A 21547-nucleotide genomic window follows, 5' to 3' on the forward strand; every position below is an offset into this window, starting at 1 on the left:
CTGGCCTATGTGTGACTCCAGACCCACAGTAATGCGGTTGACTCTTAACTGCACTGTGGGCAATTAGGGATGGGCAATAAATGCTGCCTAGCCAGCGATATCCTTATCCCGTTAATGAATTTTTAAAAAAGGCAATTTACGGCCAAGACATCTTTCATTCACCATTCCTTATTTCCACTCCATCTGATTCCACATTACAAACTGTTGCACCTAAATCATGTCTCATCGCTGCACTGATCAATCCTCTTCCTTTTTTGCCTGTTCTTCTGGACCATGAGAAAACCCTTGGATATTGAGTTCCCAAATCTTGGTTGCTGTGCAACCATGTCTTCATAATTTTGATAGGACTGGCAGATTTCATTTGCTGAAGGACATTAATGGATCAGATGGGTTTTGTTTCTAATCACAGCTGATGGTGGTTGCCATTAGGTCAGCTCTTTATTCCAGATTTTAATTGAATTCACATTTCACTACTGGCTGTGGTGGGATTCAAACAAAACCACCCAGAATAGGCTCTACTGGCGAGGAGATCCAGGTCCCTGTGTTGAAAGTGAATTGGATTGGGGAACCCGTGCTCTGATTGGTGTCTGATTCCCAAAGTGTGGAATGATGCATTGGTGCGCCATTGAGCTTTTGTCCCAGCTCCTTCCGAGTTGAAGCAGCGAGCCCAGCTTTAACAGTTTGATTTGTCTTTTCTTTCTGGCAGGTAATGGTCAATGAAGCGGCTGCCCAGCTCTGCCTGATCGACACCACCCTGCTTGCCAGACGCGATGAACTTTTCCCGCTAGCCCGACAAGTGGTCCGAGACTCCGGGTACAAATACAGTCACAGGTATTCCAGGTAGGGAAGGTGGTTTAACCCAGTCAGGGCCACCCCCCGCCACCTCTCCCAGCCCCCAGATACAGACCACAGAACCTGACACCACCAGGGTTAACCAATGAAAGCTCACAGCTTGTGGTTAACTCTGAAAGGGCTGTGATTCTGGCAACATTTTTAATGTCACAGCACCACTGAGTGACAGGAACATAGCAAGAAATTGTTTTCTGGTGAAAAGACTTGAGCAACAAAGCAGAATTCAATGTGATGTGGTTACAGGGTAAAGCGATTGAACACGATGCTTTTCCAGTTAATTCTGAGAATGTGAGGATCCCTTGGTCAGAACTTTTACTGCTTGCCCCTAATTGCCCCAGGGAAGGTGTACCGCTGCAGTGAAGGAATGGCCAGCTGGGCCGTTCTAAGATTTTGACCTGATGTCCCCGAGGGAACAGTGGAGCGATGGGAGCCCAAGTTGGGATGATGCTGTGCAAGATTCTGGCCCTGGCTGACATTGCCTTGGCAGAATTGGACACCATGGCGACCCTGTATGGCACAGAGCGAGGCTGTTTGGCCCTTTGAGTCTGTGCTGCTGCCCCTCTGGGCTGAGGAAGGATGAATAAAGTGGGGGGGGTATCGCCACTCCTGCTGCATTGCAGATGTCAGAGTGAGGTGCTGGAGGACTGGAGGGAGGCTTATGTCCCTTTAATTATGAAAGGCTGTTAAGGAGAAGCCTGGGAACAGTAGTTTGTAAGTTTGACGTTAATGGTGGGTAAGTTGTTAGGAAAGATTCTGAGAAATAGGATTTACGTGCATTTGGAGAGGCGAAGACTAATTAGAGATAGTCAGCATGGCTTTGTGCAAGGGAATTTGTATCTAACAAACTTGATTGAGTATTTTGAGGATGTAACCAAAAAGATGGATGACGGCAGAGTGGTAGACATTATCTACATGGACTCTATTAAAGTCTTTGAAAAGGTTCTGCATCGCAGATTGATTAGTAAAGTTAGATCAAAAGATTCTAGGTGTGAGCTTTCCAACTGGATACAAAATTGGTTTGATGGTAGGAGACAGGGGGTGGTGGAGGAGGATTGTTTTTCGGACTGGAGGCCCGTTACCAGCAGTGTTCCACAGCGATCACTTTTGTTTGTCAGTTATATAAATGATGTAGATGAGAATAGCATGGTTAGTAAGTTTGCAGATGACACCAGGATTGATGGTATAGTGAATAGTGAAGAAGGTTATCTGAGATTACAAAGGGATCTTGATTAATTGGATCAATGGACTGAGGAGTGGCAAATGGAGTTTATATCGGATAAGTGTGAGGTATTGCATTTTGGTAGAACAAACAAGAGCAGGACTTATTCAGTTATGGTTGGGGTCTGGGTAATGTTGTAGAACCGAGAGACCCAGGGGTTCATGTGCATGGTTCCTTGAAATTTATGTTACATGTAGACAGGGTGGTTAAGAAGGTATTTAGCATGCTTACCTTCATTCCTCACTTCACTGAGTAAAGGAGGTGCAGCATCATGTTGAGGTTGTACAGGACATTGGTGAGGCCACAGTCTGGCCATCCTGCTATAGGAAGGATATTATTAAACTGGAGAGGGTTCAGAAAAAGAATTATCAGGATCTTGCCAGGACTGGAGGGTTTGAATATAAGGAGATGCTGGATCGACTCGGACTTTTTCCACTGGGGCATAGGAGTTTGAGGGGTGAAATTATAGAGGTTTATAAAATCATGAGGGGCATTGACAAGGTGAACAGCAAAGGTCTTTTCCTTAGGGTGGGGGGGGGGCATGATTTCAAATCCATGAGGGGCATGTTTTTAAGGTGAGCGAAGAAGATTTAAAAGGGACCTGAATGGCCAACCTTTTCCCTCCAAGGGTGGTTTGTGTGTGGAATGAGGAGGCAGTGGCCTAGTGGTAGTATCACTGGACTGTTAACCCAGAGACCAGATAACATTCTGGAGAGCTGGGTACGAATCCTGCCACGGCAAATGTTGCAAGTTGAATTCAATAAATAAGAATCTAATGATGACCATGAATCCATATGTTGATTGTCAGAAAAATCCATCTGATTCACTGATGCCTTTTAGGGAAGGAAACTGCCATCCTTACCTGGTCTGGCCTACACGTGACTCCAGACCCACAGCAATGTGGTTGACTCTTAACTGTGCTGTGGGCAATTAGGGATGGGCAATAAATGTTGTCTAACCAGCAATGCCCTCTTCGTGTTAACGAATAAAGGAGAAAAAACACTGCCAGATGGAGTGGAAGATGCAGGTACAGTTAAAACATTTAAAAGGCATTTGGACAGGTACATGAATAGGAAAGGTTTAGAGGGGCATGGGGGCCAAACATAGGCAAGTGGGACGGGTTTGGTTTGAGAAACTTGGTCAGCGTGGACGAGTTGGAATGAAGGGTGGGTTTCCATGTCATATGACTATGTCTCTAGCTGGCCTCTGTTTGGTCCCCAATGATTTGGGTGACTCTCAACTGCCCTCTGACATGGTCCAGCAGTCACACCGTTCACGGGGCAATTAGGGATGGGCAGCAAGTGCTGACCTTGACAGACACCGTCCCCCCAAATGAATAAATTTTAAAGTAACCTGTGGTGAGAGGAGCAAAGTTAATGTTTCAGCTCAGTGACCTCTCACCAGAATCTCCCTCCACAGATGCTGCTGACCTGCTGAGTATTTCCAACACTCTGTTTCTGTTTCACATTCTTTGTTTCTTCTTTCTTTGCTGTAACATTTTGTCAAAGGGACAGCGGCTCTGGCAAAGCAGCATTCCATCGGCATGGCATTGAATGGCCAAGTCTTTTGAGTAGGAGAGGGAGACGTATCCATGGTGATCTGACTGGGGAGAATGACTGCACTGAGCCAGGCCAGTGACTATCTATGTCCATGAAGGGACTTCCCATTTCTGACAAATGTCAATCATCAAGATGGCACCGGCTTGGTGAAACCACTTCCTGTAAATTACTGTATGTTAGCTTTTTAGAAATAATTAACAACTATCAGTAAATTCATTGTGTGATGTGAATATTTGAGGAGAAGGATTCTGGGATTGCCAAACGTAGCGCGGAGTTTCCACGAATTGGGTTTGGTCCCATGGATCAAAGTGAGAGAAAAGTCCTGAGAAAGTTGAACAATATCTCATCAAACTGTGGTTTTTTACTTGTGTGGTTTTTAAAAAATTATTGGAGCTTAGAAATCACAGCTGTCTGGCTGACAGTCCTGTACCATCTGAGTGAATACTGTATTGAGGTTTTGTTTCAGTATCCAATTGGCTAGGAATGTGAGCATGGCCTGGGGAGGGGTGTGTCTTTGGAAGAAGTGGGAGGTCCTGAGGTGAAAACTCCCAGAAAATATTCTTCCGCAGAGTTGGCAATCCCACTGGATCCTAAAGCAGGAAACTGTCTAAACCATCACCAGTGGGTACAGAACCTGGATATTGTTGAAAGGAGAGGGATCTTGTCAAAGCTTTCCATCTTTCACTGATCAGGACAAATGCAAGAATGCCAAATCTCAAACAATCACAACAATTTATACTGCAAGAGCAATTGGTTCTGAATGAAGGAAAGGTTGCTGATTCACTGAGAATCAGGGACCCAATGATGCTGGAGCAAAAATTGTTGTGATTTTTTGAAATTTGGTATCCTTGCATTTGTCCAAATAAGCGTACGGGGTATAGCTGTGACAACATGCCTCCTTTTTCAGCAACAAAGAAGGTGAGGTTTGTTGGATTGTTTCCATAATGATTAGGGTAATTTGCAATGTTTTGTATAGATCCAAGTTTGCAGATGCACCAATTCCAAAAAGGCCAAGGCTGGATCCCAATGGACAGTTCCTGCGTGACGAAGTTCACACACGCACTGTGCAAGCGGAACTGATGAAGCTGAAGAGACAGGTGAGGCTCGCTTGCTGTTCAGTTCCCAGTGATGAACCTGCAGTGAGAGAGATTACTCTCTCTCCAGTCACTGCCCAGTGGCTCCCTGCTGGAGCATAAGACCATAAGACATAGGAGTGGAAGTAAGGCCATTCGGCCCATCAATTCCACTCCGCCATTTAAATCATGGTTGATGGGCATTTCAACTCCACTTCTCTGCACTCTCCCCGTAGCCCTTGATTCCTTCTGAGATGAAGAATTTGTCGATTTCTGCCCTGAAGGCATCCAATGTCCCAGCCTCCACTGCGCTCCGTGGCAATGAATTCCACAAGCCTACCACTCTCTGGGAAAAGAAATGTCGTCTCTTTTCCATTTTAAATTTACCCCCTCTAATTTTAAGGCTGTGCCCACGGGTCCTAGTCTCCCCGCCTAACGGAAACAACTTCCTAGTGTCCACCCCTTCTAAACCAGACATTATCTTGTAAGTTTCTATTAGATCTCCCCTCAACCTTCTGAACTCTAATGAGTACAATCCCAGGATCCTTAGCCATTCATCATACGTTAAACCTACCATTCCAGGGAATCTCCACTGGACACGCTCCAGCGCTAGTATGTCCTTCCTGCATGTTGGGTAGGGGGAAGGTCAGCCTTAACTTTCGTGCCGTCATGCACTCAAGTTGTGCAACCGCTTTGTGTTTGTGCTTTAAAGTAGTCACACTTCACCATATGGAGAAGGAAGCTGAACTGGCACATTCTATGGATGTTTTCTCTTGATACATGTCATTGGATCAAAGGTCAGGAAGGTAGCTGCTTAGGGCAGAGGCAGTGAAGGATTTTGAGATGAATTCTTAACAGTCTTGGCTCAAGGGCTGGAGCTCATTTCTTAATTCCTACCCCCTACCCCAACCCTCACAACTTACAATTATACTGCAGCTTTTATTCACTGCTAGATATTTTCCTAATCAACCTGTTCAGAGATGTCATTATATGCCTCTATAGCAGGTGGGACTTGAACCCAGGTCTCCTGGCTCAGAGGTAGGAACATTACCAATGTGCCACAGGGACCCTAATTCCCTTCACAGCTAATGATCTGCCTTTGAAATACAAAGCTGGTTTTACAGTCAAATCTGGAAACGCACTTGCCAATAGGCAGGAATCCATAAACAACAAACAAGATTACTAACCAGTACGTCTGCTTCAATGCTGTGATAACAAGGATGAACACAGCAGGCCAAGCAGCATCAGAGGAGCAGGAAGGCTGACGTTTCGGGCCTAGACCTTTCTTCAGAAATGGGGGAGGGGAAGGGGATTCTGAAATAAATTGGGAGAGAGGGAGAGATGGATTGAAGATGGATAGAGGAGAAAATAGGTGGAGAGGAGACAGACAGGTCAAAGAGGCGGGGTTAGAGACAGTAAAGGCCCCACCTACATTCACCTTTACTGGCTCTAACCCCGCCTCTTTGATCTGTCTGTCTCCTCTCCATCTATTTTCTCCTCTATCCATCTTCTATTCACCTCCTCCTCTCTCCCTATTTTTTTCAGAACCCCCTTCCCCTCCCCCATTTCTGAAGAAGGGTCGAGGCCTGAAACATGAGCCTTCCTGCGCCTCTGATGCTGCTTGGCCCGCTGTGTTCATCCAGCTCTACACCATGTTATCTCAGATTCTCTGGCATCTGCAGTTCCTAATATAGCTACTTCAATGCTGTTTGGTTAGTGGACAGTTAACGCTGGATAGTTTGCTGTGAGGTATACATCTTCTACATACAGTCAGACAGGGACATTGCTGTCATCTCAATGTTGGCACATCAGACAGTGCAGCACTTCCAAAATCCTTCAGTTCTGATACAGCAGCAAGTTTAACTTGCCTTTGGGTGAGCACTTTGCAGATCAGTGGGAATAATCTTTCTCTGTTCATGTCAGAACTTTAAACATCACCTTCCAACCTCCAGTTAACTTCCTCGGTCGTAGTGACCTCTCCTCCTAATTCATGCCTCTCATTTCTGGTACCATCAGAATAAATCTCTCCTGTACCCTCTAGCTGGCCTTTCTATACCAATGCAATCCAATCCAGGTTTAGCTTTATATCTTTGTCTTTTGTACTCTAGGATCTTAATAGTTCTGCTACAGCTTCATAACGTGCTTACTCACATTTTGAAAGGAACACTTTGAGTGAATTTCCTCTTCCTTTTGATGCAAATTACTATTGAGCAGGACTTTGCTGATTTAGAAACTCTGGGTTCCGGGGCTAATATTCTCTGGGCACTTCCAGTCCTTTTGCACCTCACATGAAACCTCAAGACAGCCAAAGTCAACTTGTGTCATGACCTCCCAGCCCCACGCTGGCACCTTATGAGGGAATGCCACAGATTGATGATCAGGAGCAGGGAGCTTGATGGTCTGTTCCTGCATCAGATCAGCCAGTGATGGGGGAGCCATTGTCATGCTCTGTTCTGGCTCAGATCAGCTGGTATAGACCTGGCTTAGACTCTGGTATTTCACTGCCAGCTTAGATCAACAGAGGAACAGGAGTAGGCCATTCAGCCCCTTGAGCTTGGTCTGTCATTCATCAAGTCTGTGGCTTATCAGTGACCTAACACCAACCTCGTCTCATGTGGAGACATTCCCCACTCGTGATGCCTGATTTTACTCCCCTCCCCAAAATCCCCAAAGACGACAGACCCATTGCTTCTGCCTGTTCCTGCCCCTAAGAAAGTGTTTGGAAAAAAAACACGGCATCCACAGTTATTTGTTTTGTATTACTGTGTTCCTACCTTTGCCCCATATCCCTTAAGGGACTATTGATCTTCTTACTTCAGGAGGACATCATTTACCCCAGAGGCAGTTCAGAGAAGATTCACTCATCTAATTCTGGGGAGAAATGGGTTTGAATTATGAGGAAGAATTGAGCAGGTTGGGCCTATACCCATTGGAATTTAGGAGAATGAGAGATGATCTTATTGAGACATATAAAATTGTGAGGGGGTTCGACAGGTTGGATATGGGCAGGGCAATCCTCTTAAAGAAGTGATCTATAACCAGAGGATGTAGTTTTAGAATAAGGCATCTCCTATTTAAGATGGAGATGAGAAGGAATCTCTTCACTCAGAGGCTCATCAGTGTTTAGAATTCTCCAGAAAGCACTGGAGGCTCGGTCCTTGCATATATTTGAGGTTGAGTTGGACAGGTTATTGATTGACCATGGAGTCAAGGGTTAGAGGGTAGAGATGGTAAAAGTGGGTCAACTGTGATCTTATCGATTGTTGAAACAGGCTTCAGGGTTTGATTCCTGTTCCTCTTCCTCACATTCTTATGGATATTGAGCCAGCTTCTTTGGGACTTATTTTCAAATGGCATTGTTTGTTTGAGAGGAGATCACAGTTTGCGAGGATGTTGGCTAATGTCTGACAATGTCATTCATTTTTTGTCATGCCTTCCTTTTGTAAACCACATGCAGGGACAGCCACAGCACTGATAGATTGGCAGTATTCTGATATAAGTCGCCCTACGTGCTGCCAAAGGGAGCTCATGTGTTTTGTTTATCTCTCTCTCTCTCTCTCTATATTGTAGGAACGACTGCTTGAGATTCAGGCCATACTGGCTGGCATTTACCAGAAACAGGAAACTCTGAAATCCAAGATTATCCAGGAGGAGCTCAGTCACAATGTGGCTGAGGTCCATGAATTACAGGTGACCTTTTCTTCTGCAATCTTGCAATGTAAAATACTTACCTGGTGCCACAGAACCTTATTGGGACCAGCTTAGAGGTTTATGTACTCTTTCTCGCATTGGTTAAACCACTGGTTTAGTGTTAGATGTGATCTTGTGATTGGGCAGCGCTGCCGACAGTTCTGAGTACAGTAATAGCTACACTGTTTGGCAGTTTAAGTTAAACAGTTGAGTTTTGTAACACGACTCATTTATCCATGTTGCAAATGGCATATATGCAGGGATTCATTCTCTGCAAACAAAAGCAAATGTGTTCCAACCTTGTGCCAATTTTTGGAAATACCTAGGGGCTTGGGGAGTCTGTCATTCCTTGTTGCTTTTACCTTTGCAACCTGGAAAACAATCAGGGTTGACTCGCCGACCAATCAGTGCCGATTTCTCTGGCAGTATAAATTGTTGTGATCACTTGAGATCTGGCATTCTTGCTATTGTTCAGACCAGTGCAAGACAAAACATTTTGACCAAATAGCCCTTTTTCTCAGAATGATAGCTATGTCTGAGGATTAGCTCCAGTTGTATCCTTCATCAACTGGCTTTCTGGGGAGGAGTGACAATATCAAGCCCCCGTGATGATGCTGTGCCCATGCTCCGCAATACAAAGACTATATTCTGCATGTTTATTTCTTTTGCCTTTAGCCTGATTGTTTTTGTTTTGCATTAACTCCGTCTCTCTCTCATACTTGCTCTCTCTCACTCTCTCGCCTTCCTTCTGAACCTCACAGCTAGAACTGGAGAAGGTCACCACAGAACAGCTCTCGCTGATGCAGGAGCAGAATGACCTCATCAAGAAGCAGAAACGTAGCGATAAATATTTCTCAGCAAAGGCTCGCAGCCTGTCCCTGCTTGGGATGCAGCCCGTGGAAGAGGAGGATGGCGGGATGTCAGAAGGAAGTGGCGATGGTGAGTTATCTTTCCTCAATATTGCCCTTTCAGTCCTGTGGACGCTGCGGCAGAACATTTCTGACAAAGCTATCTTTGAGCTGGGGGAGCTCTGGAACCTCCAGGGCTCTGCACAGTTTAACAAGAAGCAGGCTCGTGGCCTGCTATACCTCACTCTGAGCCAGCTGTTTGACTGCAGATCAGCACCTGAAGAAATTCCTCCTCATCTCGCTTCTAAAGGGTTTTCCCTTCACTCTGAGGCTGTGCCCTCACGTTCTAGTCTCTCCTACTAGTGGAAGCATCTTCCCAAGTCCGCTCAATCCAGGCATGTCAGTATTCTGTAAGTTTCAATCAGATCCCCTTCATCCTTCTAACTCCGTCAAATACAGACCTAGAGTCTCCAACTGCTCCTCATATACAAGAACTGCTCACAATATTCCAAACATCGACTGACTACAGCATTATGCATCCTTAGCAATACATTTCTGCTGTTGTATTCTAGCCCTCTTAAAATGAAGGCTAACACTGTATCTGCCTTCCTAACTGCTAACTGAACCTGCATGTTAACCCTAAAAGAGTACTGAACCACTTCTCCCAAGTGTCTTTGTAGTTCAGATTCCTGAAAATTTTCCCCGTTTCAAAAATAGTCTATGCCTCTATTCTTGCTACCTCATACTTTCACACTTTCCCACATTGTATTCCATCTGACACTTCTTTGCCCACCCTCCTAGCTTGTCCAAGTTCTTCTTCTCCTCAATACTACTTGTCTATATATGTATCTTTATATCGTCCACAAACTCAGCAACAATGCCTTCAGTTCCATTGCCCAAATTATTGATGTATAAATGAATAGGTGTGGTCCCAACATGGATCCCTTCAGCCTCTGGCTGCAAAAGACCCCTTTAACCCCACTCTCTGTCATCTGCCAGTCAGCCAATCTTCTATCTATGCTACTACCTTGCCCCTAACACCATGGGATTTATCTTATTTAGCAGCCTCCTGTGCGGCATTTTGTTAAAGGCCTTCTGGAAAGGCAAATAGGTCACATCCACTCTCCTCTTTTTTTCTTACTTGCTCATTACCCGCCAAAGAATGCAAACAGAATTGCCAGGAATGACCTTCCCCCGATGAGGCTGTGTTGATTCAGCCCTATTTTACCATGCCCTTCCAAGTACTCAGCAATCTCACCCTTCATAATGGACTCTAAAATCTTACCAACAGTCGAGGTCAGGCTAGCCGGCCTATAACTTCCTATCTACTCCTTCCCTCCTTTCATAAACAGGGCTGTTTCTTTAGCCATTTTCTAGTCCTCTTGGACCCAAGGTAACCACTAATGCCTATATAATCTCCCAGGCAATCTCCTCCCAAACTCTGGTCTTTGGCTGATTTCCTACCTTCATTAGCTTCCTTTGTACCTTTTCCTTACTGATGGCCACTACACTCACCTCTGCCCCCTGATTCTGTTGAAGTTCAGCTTTGGTTTATTGTCAGCACTGACAGACAGCAGCTGTGACAATGCAGCCCTCCCTCAGGACTATACTGCCCCTACAATAGACTATATGTTTGAAATGGAACTTGAATTCGACGCTAATAAATAATTTCCTAGAACGACAAAGACTGCATTGGGGTGAGCTGTAAACGTTACTCTAGTGTGAAATGTGGGTGTTGCTGTGGAAGCTTAATGCCAATGGGTTACTCTTGTCATAGTGCCTACTGATAGTTTAATAAAACTGTAGGAAAATAGAACCTTATTATGGAAGAAATTGGTTTTGATTTTGGCCTATTCTGATCAAAAAGCATGCTTATTGTCTCAATTAGAATGGGAAGAGAGGCCCAACATGGGGTTAATCCAGTTGTCAATGTTTCAAACATGGAGCCACATGGACCCCATGGCTCAGATAGTGAGAAGGGAAGTGAGAAACTCTTAAGGACTGCACTCTGACACCTGGCATTCTGCCACCTGGTGGTGAGGAGGTCCTGCATCCTCCCAATTCTACTAACTCTGATCGCTGGTGTTTAGGTTGACAGGCAGAAGTCACAGGCTCCTGCCTTCAAGGTGTTCTATCATTGGACACACTGCACTCTCTCTTTCTGTAGCTGGCTGGGGTGCGGGGGTGGGGTCTGGGGCATGGTTCTCCTCACCCCACCACTAACCTTCTTGACTGATTGGCAGGAGGTGTACAACAATAACTTGCATTGATGTATTGCCTTTGACAGAGCAAATCACTGCAAGGTGCAGATCACAACTGTTTTAACAAAGCAAACCTGCCAGGTTGCCATAATCCTGCCAGGTTTTAATCTTTCCCAGACATTCACCCTCAGTCACTACTGATATGTATGGAAATGGATGTCCTCTTGAATAATTATTGTCTAGGAAGGGGCATTAGCTTTGAGCCCCTGCCCTTTTTCAAGTTTTGAATGTCTGATGACTGGATTAGGCAGTGATTCCTCTGCAGTTGACTATCCAGTGAGTAATCAATCTAAGTGTTATATTTGCCACTCCTGATGTGGAGCCTTGCCCACTGCTATGGTATAATCCAGGTTAGTTCCCAATTTCTTAATGGGCATAAAATTGCCACAGTGGCAGCCCCCAGGTGCCCAGTGGTTGGGGAATATGTGCCTGGGAATTGCATTCATTCACGCTATAGGAAGGATATTATTAAGGTGGAGTCGGGTCAGAAAAGGTTTATCAGGGTTTTGCCAGGAATGGAGGGTTTGAGCTATAAGGAGAGGCTAGATAGCGTGGGACTTTTTTTAATTGAAGTGTAGGAGGTGACCATCTAGAGATTTATAAAACCAAGAGGAGTACAGATCGGGTGAATGGCCAAAGCGTTTTCCCTAAACTGAGGGATTTCAAAACACCAGGGGGCAGATTTTTAAGGTGAAAGGAGAAAAAAATTGAAAGGGACTTGAGGGGCAACTTTTTCACACAGAGGGTGGTTCGTATGTGGAATGTACTGCCAGAGGAAGTGGTAGATTCAGGTACAGATAGAAAATTTAGACAGGTGCATGAATAGGACAAGTTTAGAGGGATATGGGTCATATGTAGACAAGTGGGACTAGTTTAGTTTGGAAAAGTTGGTGTGGACGGGTTGGACTGAAGGGTCTGTTTCCAGGCTGTATGACTGTATGACGTACTCCGTGATTTACTCTGTGAGTACTGGAGCTCAGCATTTGGACAAAACTCGCCATGCCTGTTGTAACCTCATTCCCTTTAAGGAAAGTCAGTTTTCTTGGGTGTGAGAATGTCGTTGGAGTGAGCTGGAGTTTGCAATGAGCAGTGTTTGAGGCTGCCTGCACTTGCACACTCAATGAGACACGACTTTCACATTCCTGTGAATGCATGTAAACTAGAGAGCTCAGTAACTGAGACAACAAAGTGTGGAGCTGGATGAACACAGCAGGCCAAGCAGTATCTCAGGAGCAGAAAAGCTGACGTTTCAGGCCTAGACCCTTCATCAGAGAGGGGGATGGGGAGAGGGAACTGGAATAAATAGGGAGAGAGGGGGAGGCGGACCGAAGATGGAGAGAAAAGAAGATAGGTGGAGAGGAGACTATAGGTGAGGAGGTAAGGAGGGGATAGGTCAGTCCAGGGAAGATGGACAGGTCAAGGAGGCGGGATGAGGTGGTAGGTAGGAAATGGAGGTGCGGCTTGAGGTAGGAGGAAGGGATGGGTGAGTGGAAGAACAGGCTGTCTCCGCTTCCCTTACCTGTTCTTCCTCTCACCCATCCCTTCCTCCCACCTCAAGCCGCGCCTCCATTTCCTACCTACCACCTCATCCTGCCTCCTTGACCTGTCCGTCTTCCCTGGACTGACATATCCCCTCCCTACCTCCTCACCTATACTCTCCTCTCTACCTATCTTCTTTTCTCTCCATCTTCGGTCCGCCTCCCCCTCTCTCCCTATTTATTCCAGTTCCCTCTCCCCATCCCCCTCTCTGATGAAGGGTCTAGGCCCGAAACGTCAGCTTTTGTGCTCCTATGATGCTGCTTGGCCTGCTGCATTCATCCAGCGCCACACTTTGTTGTCTTGGATTCTCCAGCATCTGCAGTTCCCATTATCACTGAGCTCAGTAACTGGTCAGGGCCTCTCCTACTATTGACTTCAGTAGCTCCTGCTCCCCTCTTCTGTACCTGATCCTGTGTGACTTCCTACTTGTTGATCAAGGTCAGTTTGTGGGCGAAATAAAGTTTAATAAGTGCCGAGCAACATTCCTTTCCCTCTACATTGTTGCTAACAGGGTGATAATTAATGTAGGTTGTTTGAGGTTCTCCCAGATGAGAGGCTAGCATCACTGTTTTGGAGAAGGATAATCATACATGCACCTAAGTGGCCAATGACAGGTTTTCTCTGCGATGGACGACTGTGGGATTTGAGCTCCCAGTAATCAGGGTTTCTGTCCGTTTGATACTCAGACAGGTCCTGGAGCCACTGCTGGATGGAGCTGAGTAATGTTAGCAGGTTGGGGGTGTTCCTGAGTTGGATTCTCAGAAACAAGAGCATGGGGTGCCTCTTGTTGACATCCTTCCCATTCCTGCATCTCTCAATCTGGTGGTGAACAAATATCCCCCTGCTACAGTCAAAATCCTGGATCTCGCTCCCTTACAACATTGTGGGTCTGTCTACACCAAACAGAGCACAGCAGTTCAGGGAAGGCAACTCACCACCACCTCAAGGGCAACTAGAGACGGGCAGTGAATGTGACAGCCACATCCATGTTTTTAATCAACTCATGGGACGTGGAAGTTGCTGACCAGGCCAGTGTTTACTGCCTGTCCCTAGTTGCCCCTTGAGAAGGTGGTGGTAAGCTGCCTTCTTAAACCGCTGCAGTCCCCTTGCTGTGGGTTGACCCACGATGCCCTTAGGGAGGGAATTCCAGAATTTTGACCCAGTGACAGCAAAGCAACACCAATATGCTTCCAAGTCAGGATGGTGAGTGGCCGGGAGGGGACCTTGAAGGTGGTGGTGTTCCCATCTATTTGCTGCTCTTATCCTTCTCGATAGAAGTGATCTTGGAAGGTGAATCCTTGGTGAATTTCTGCACTGTATCTTGTAGATGGTGCATACTGCTGCTATGGAATGTTTTTGGTGAAGGGAATAAATGCTTGTGGCTGTAGTGCCGATCAAACGGGCTGCTTTGTCCCGGATGGTGTCATACTGCTTGGGTGTTGCTGGAGCTGCACCCATCCAGACAAGTGGAGAGTGTTCCACCACACTCTTGACTTGTCCTCTGGACAATTTTCTAAACAGGAACTGCCAGCTGCTCTTCATGAGTTTGCTTGTTCTGCTCACAATGTGGTAATCCTCCCACTGGGTTATACCAGCGAGATGACGTAGGCCACTGGACTTAATAAGCAGAGGTAGGATGGTGGTGAGGTATGCACCCACAACCCCTATTGGTAAATACCCCACCTCCTCACCCACCCACCACCAAACTCTCTACAGCGGAAGGCCATTAAATTCCTTCCACTATGTGCTTGCTCCACCTACTGGTTTTGTTGAGAACTGAAGAAACGTATCCTGTCTGGCTGAGTGAGGGACAGACTGAATCTCATTTCGCTTTCCTTGTTGTTCATCTGCCAATTACAATTAAGGCAGCTGGCAATCCTCTCCCTGGATTCACAGGACATTTATATTACAGACTGATATACTTCAGCTTGCAGCAGGTTTTTCAGCGAAATCCAGGTTTGGATGCTGGGTCTGGTTGTTCTAAGGCCAGGAAATGTCATCAAGAGCAATAGGGGTTGCAGGGATATGAGGTCTTAAAAGTCTGCTAAATAAGAATATTGCCTGAATTGTCCAGCAATGCCTTTCATCTTGTGGGGAAAAGAAACAGTTTCCCTCGAAGAGCTACTTACATAAATTATACAGTACAGAAAAGGCCTTTTAGCCAATTGAGTCTCTACTGTCAAAATGATTAAATCTACAATAGTTCCATTTCCCAGCACAAGGCCCATAGCCTTCAATATTATGATACTTTAAGTACTCCTCTAAGAACCTTTTAGAGGTTGAGAGGTTTCCTGCCTCATCTTTCCCCCAGGCACTGATTTTTAGATCCTCACCTTCCTCTGGGTGACGGTGTTTTTCTTCAAATTCCCTCTCAACCTTCTGCCTTTCACCTTATAATAATGCCCCTTGTTACTGACCCTCCAACTAAGGGGAACAGGTGCTTTCTGTTCACCCTGGCCATTGGCCGTCTTAATCTTAAACACCTCAATCAGGTCTCCCCTCAACCTTCTTTGCTCCAAAGAAAACAATCCGAGCTTATCCAGCTTCTCTTTGTAGCTAAGATGCTGCGTCCCAGACAACATCCTGCTGAATATTCCCTGCGTCCCCTCCAGTTTTAATCACAAAATAGACTAATCCCACCTGCCTGCTCCTGGCCTATATCCCTCCAAACCTTTCCTATTCATGGACTTTTCCAAACATCTTTTAAATGTTGTAGCTGTACCCACATCCACCACTTCCTCAGCAAGTTCATTCTACACGCGAACCACCCTCTGTGTAAAAGATCTCCTCAGTCTCTGCTGCAAGCTGAAGTGTATCACTATGTAAATATAAATGTCCTGTGAATCCAGGGAGAGGATTGCCAGCTGCCTTAATTGTAATTGGCAGAACAAGGAGGAAAGCGAAATGAGATTCAATCTGTCCCTCACTAACCTTTGCCCTGACTCATCCAGACAGATAGCCAGTACTACACACAGTACTCTAACTGTAGCCTAACTCACGCTCTTTAGAACTTGATCTTCAATGACTTCAATGTAATTCAGAATAAAACCGACAGTGTGGGTTCAATCCCAATTCTGGCTGACGTAGACTTGTTACTTGCCTCATCGCCCTGTTCCTGACATTGAAAGATAACAGCAAGCCGAAAGCATTGACAGCAACTACCGAGAGAAACAATTTGAAACAAAGCGTCTCACTTGCTTTCATTGCTCAGTCCTTTGAGTTTAGTCGTTGGGAAGTCATGTTGAGTTTGCACAGGACACTGGTGAGGCCTCTTCTGGAATATTGTGTCCAGTCCTGGTTGCCCAAATATAGGAAGGATATTATGAAGCTGGAGAGGGTTCAGAAGAGATTCACCAGGATGTTGCCAGATGTGGAAAGTTTGAGTTATAAAGAACGGCTAGATAGGCTAAGACTATTTTCACTGAAGTGTAAGAGGTTGAGCAGCGACCAGATACCAGTTTATAAAACAATGAGGGGTATCTATAGAGTTAATGGTAATTGTCTTTTCCCTAGAATGGGGGATTTCAAGACTGGCGGGCTCCATCATCAAGGTGAAAGGAGAGACAATTGAAAAAAACATGAGAGGCAAAATATTTTACACCAAGGGTGGTTCGCATGTGGAATGAACTAGCTGAGGAAGTGGTCAATGTGGGTACAGTTACAACATTTAAAAGACGTTTAGATAAATACTTGAGTAAGAAAGGTTTAGAGGGATATGGGCCAGGAGCAGGCAGGTGGGACTAGTCTTTTTTGGGATTATGTTCAGCGTGGACTGATTAGACTGAAGGGTCTGTTTCTGTACTGTATGACTCTGTCTCTGTCACGGTGGCGCAGTGGTTGGCACTGCAGCCTCACAGCGCCAAGGACCCGGGTTCGATTCCTGCCTCAGGCGACGGTCTGTGTGGAGTTTGCACATTCTCCCCATGTCTGCGTGGGTTTCCTCCGGGTGCTCCGGTTTCCTCCCACAGTCCAAAGATATGCAGGCTAGGTGGTTTGGCCATGCTAAATTGCCCATAGTGTTCAGGGTTATGGGGGAATGGGCTTGGATGGGATGCTTCAAAGGGCGGTGTGGACTTGTTGGGCTGAAGGGCCTGTTTGCACGCTGTAGGAATCTAATCTAATCTATCAGTGGGGTATTTCCCTGCCTATCGGCATTGCACACGTGATGCGTACACAACCAGCCACCTCTCATTCATTGTAAGTGTGTCATGTGAGTGGCAAATCGTTATTAAGTGAAAACAGCTGTGTTTTAGGAAGCCATACCATGTCTGTTTCATACATTGAACATGAATGTGTAATCCTGCTGGTGTCATTTTTCTAAAGTTGTCCTTCTGATACAGATGCATCCGAGGACATGACTTCAAACTCCAGTCTCGCGCCATCTCCATGCCCTTCCGACATTCCCAGTACGTTCAGACCCTGCCAGAGCAAAACGAAGCAGATGATTCAGTTGGCACTGATTGATGAGGGGCTTCGGGTGGCACAGCAACATGCCTCACCCAGTACTGAGGAGAGCGAGAGGATCAGTCCCAGAATCAAACAGGAGGCTTTTTCTGGTAAATACTCTATACATCACAGAGATTTGTGTACCGTAAGCCTTACAGAGATGAGGAGCAATCTCTTTTCAGTAGCGAATCCGTGGAATTCTTCACTCCAGAGATCTGTCATGGCTCGGTCATTAAGTATATTCAAGACTGAGATAGACAGCTTTTTAATTAGTAAGGGAATCAAGGGTTATGGGGAAAAGGCAGCAAATGAGATCAGCTGTGATCTCATTTCATGGCGGAGCAGAATAGGCTGAATGGCCTACTTTTGCTGAAAAGAGACAAGCTGTCGAAGCCTCATATGGGAGCTGCAAGAATGCCAAATTTCAAAGGGAGCGACAGTTTATACCGCACAAGAGAACAATGCGAGACCCAACTCTGATCGGTCAGCCTCTTCCACCTGGAAACTGGAGGAGCAGCACCTCATACTTCGCCTCGGGAGCTGACAGCCCAACGGCATCAACATAGATTTCACCAGTTTCAAAATCTCCCCACCCTCCGCCCCCCGGCCTCACCCCATGACTCACTCTCCCTCTCATCCCCGACTCCTTGACCTGACACAACCTGTCCATCTTCTCTCCCCCCAAATGCCCCTCCCACCTCACTGACCAATCCCCATCACTGCCTACCTGCACTCACCTATCACCATCCCACCTACCTTCCCCAGCCCCACTCCTTCTCTCTCTATTTATTTCTCAGCTCCCTTCCACCTCCCCATTTCTGAAGAAGGGTCTTGACTTACATCAGCTTTCCTGCTTCTCTGATGCTGCCTGGCCTGCTGTGTTCCTCCAGCTCCGCACTGTGTTAGCTCTGCTTCGAAAAGGCCTTTTTTGAATTGAACAGAAGTGTAATGGACCAGTAGTTTCCTGGTGCATTCCCTGTGGAATGCTTTGATCAATCAGAGTCAAATTGCCAACCCAGCTTTTTCTCATGCAGTATGAACCCATGTTCCCTTTGAAGTTTTATATGCTTTCATCTGTCCTGATTTAGAGCAAGGCAACAGCATATCCCTTTTTTATAACAGGAGTGTACGTCTGTATTGTTTCCTCTTTCTGAGGTGGTAGACTAGAATGTGGGGTCAGATGTGTTGGATGAATAGTATTAACGGCAATCACATTCTTCTCGGGAGCCAGATATTTCTTTAGCATGGTTACATTTTGTAAAATCTCTCTCTTCCTCTCCTAAAGCCATTCTTGATTCCTAGGATTTGATTCTATTCACCAGCAGCCCTGCAGTATATCGGCAGAACACTTGGGAATCTGGTCTGAAGCACTGGTTGTTCACCAGGCCCACTCATATCTCCCCCTCATCATTTATCCATGGGCTGTTTCCAAGAGATTGACACTGAGCATCCTGACTGCTTCCCCCGACTCCCTCCATCACCCCCACCTACCCCATTTACAATTTCAACCCAGGTGATGAGAAATCTGATATCATCCCACCCAGAACCCAATTAAATTGAGCATCTTTGTAGGGAGAGGCTGAATGGCCTGGGACTTTTTCCTCTGGAGCATCGGAGGCGGAGGGGTGACCTTACAGAGGTTTATAAAATCATGAGGGGCATGGATAGGTCAAATAGCCAAGGTCTTTGTCCCAGGATAGGGGCGTGAACAACTAGAGGGCGTAGGTTTAAAGTAAGAGGGGAAGGATTTAAAAAGGGACCTAAGGGGCAACTTTTTCACGCAGAGGGTGGCGCTTGTATGGAATGAGCTGCCAGAGGAAGTGGTGGACGCTGGTACAATTACAACATTTAAAAGGCACTTAAACAAGTATATGAATAGGAAAGGTTTAGAGGGTTATAGGCCAAATGCTGGCAAATGGGATTAGGTTAATTTAGGATCTCTGGTTGGCATAGCCCAGTTCGACTGAAGAGTCTGCACAACTTTCTGACTCTATAACCCTCCAGTCAGTATTCCACGCCAGATTGCACCTTTACCCTATTGGGAGAGTTGCAGGAAAATGCACTAATTTTCTTCCGATGAGGTCCATCTTGTCCAGATCTGTCACATGGCCTAATAAAGAGAATGATTAAACATTCACTCTCTGATCACAGGGGACTTGAGGGACGGGAGTAAAGACCTATTAAAACATCATGTGTAATAACAAGGTGTAGAGCTGGATGAACACAACTGGCCAAGTAGCATCAGAGGAGCAGGAAAGCTGATGTTTCGGGCCTAGACCCGGCCTTCAGAAAAGTTCCTACTATCACTGAAGAAATATCATGTGTGCAGGGTTAGGAAAACTGACATTGATCAACAGCATAGAAAAACTCAGCTAAAAGCCCAAAACTGCAGTTCTTCGCACAGATAACCCATACAAACTTTGGCTTCAGCTTAACCTTCAACTATAAGATGTTGGGCAGGCCATTTAGGATTGAGTTTAAGAGAAATTTCTTCACCCTAGGGCTGAAAGGAATCAAAGGGCACAGGAAGAGTGTGGGAACAGCGTGCTGAGTTGGATGGTGGGCCATGATCCTGTTGGATGATGGAGCATCTTTGAAGGGCTGAATGGCCTACTCCTGCTCCTAGTTCCCATGTTTCTAAAGCTACAAGTTTGAGTCCAAGTACTGCCTGTGACTGTAATCTCCTTTGACACCTTTGAGCTGAGCCAAGCTACTCGTGGGGAAATCTTGTTCTCAGCCCAAAAAGCCAGAGATTGTCCCTGATGGGACTGTTTGGTGCCAAGACCATCTTGCAGCTCCCCAGTTAGATCAGTTGGTAGGTGCTTGCTGCCCTGAGTTCTGGGACCTGTGTCCCTGAGAATGTGCCTCCTCTTGACCATCTTCACCAACATGTGGTAAGACCAGCTCTCCACAAAAGGAAGTGTGAGGGATGCAGAAACCTATTGCTCTCCAGTAGGCGTTCCCATCGGATTGGCACATTTGTCCCACTCAGCCCTGACTGGGATCAGGAATTTCGTAGATGAAAATCAGTACTGCAAAATGAACTTCCCATGTGGATTATGAGTTCAATCTGACTGCTGTGTCATGACTGATATGTTTCTCAATCTCTTCTCCTGCCTTCTACTTAACTTGCATTGCCCTGGCAACTTCGACACAGTGAAAGACGTTGGGGTGCCTTTACAATCTGGGAAGCAGGAGTTCGGGGGCAAAGGTGTGAATGAAGATTTGAGGTGTCATTTCAAGAGCAGAAAGACTGGAAGAGGTTTAAGAAGAAAATACCACAGTGCAATGCCAGACATTCCTTAACTAATATAACCAATGAACCTTACAACAATTTAGAAGACAGGACATTGGGCGCTGCAGTATGAAATGAGGGAGTGAGACAGTGGTTAAAGCTAATCCGACATTTTAAAGGACGGACATCACAAAACTCTACAGAAAGGTAATTCCACAAGATGTAGAAAAGCAGAGAGATGCAGGGAAGGTGAATATTCTGATGTTGCTTTGTGGATCAGTGTGTATTTATTACAGAACTTTTAAGTCTCTGATATGGTAGTGTTTATGCGATCAGAGAAATGAATGAACTTCATGGCCCCATTTCTTTCTTTTTAATGCTGATACTATATTTCTTTCTCTCTTGCTGCAGAAGATGAAGAGAATTACAAGGAAGAGTCTGATGTTACATCAAATCGCAACTCATGAACTTTTGTTTAGTGACTAGACATTTTTAAAAACGCAACGGATTAGGTTTCTTTTTTAATTCATTCAGGTACAAAAGTATTTATTCATTTTTTTCTAATTAATAAACATCTTTTTTTTATTGTGTAACTTTGCGTGTCTTTTTGGAGTATTTTGAAATTATTTCTGTATATACTGACGTTTGCTAAACCAGCAATCGAACAGTTAGAAACAGTTCCTTTTTTATTACACACAGATTCAGGAATTACAGTATTGTTTTTGCGTTTTTTTTAGTTTCTGTCACTATAAGTCTATGTCATTCTGCAATTGTCTGGTTTCAGACAGCAATAACACAATAAATATTTACTGCTTTGTGAAATTT

The 21547-nt window shown here is 45.5% G+C and overlaps 1 protein-coding gene across 5 annotated transcripts in view; it reads left to right on the forward strand.

Moving 5' to 3' along the window:
• LOC125466101 (NGFI-A-binding protein 1-like) overlaps window positions 1–21547 on the forward strand; it is a 59123-nt gene extending 37576 nt beyond the window's left edge. For 2 of the 5 annotated variants that reach the window (XM_048560239.2, XM_048560241.2), the window contains 6 exons: window positions 707–840; window positions 4607–4727; window positions 8274–8393; window positions 9155–9332; window positions 17382–17597; window positions 21134–21547. In XM_048560239.2, coding sequence (XP_048416196.1) covers window positions 707–840; window positions 4607–4727; window positions 8274–8393; window positions 9155–9332; window positions 17382–17597; window positions 21134–21189 — 825 coding nt within the window. In that variant the 3' untranslated portion in view covers window positions 21190–21547. The remainder of the gene's footprint in view (window positions 1–706; window positions 841–4606; window positions 4728–8273; window positions 8394–9154; window positions 9333–17381; window positions 17598–21133) is intronic. The other 3 variants (XM_048560240.2, XM_048560242.2, XM_059638792.1) reach the window with 2 other exon arrangements.

This window comes from Stegostoma tigrinum, chromosome 31 (genome assembly GCF_030684315.1).
Source record: "Stegostoma tigrinum isolate sSteTig4 chromosome 31, sSteTig4.hap1, whole genome shotgun sequence".
In the NCBI taxonomy this organism is placed as follows: Eukaryota; Metazoa; Chordata; class Chondrichthyes; order Orectolobiformes; family Stegostomatidae; genus Stegostoma; species Stegostoma tigrinum.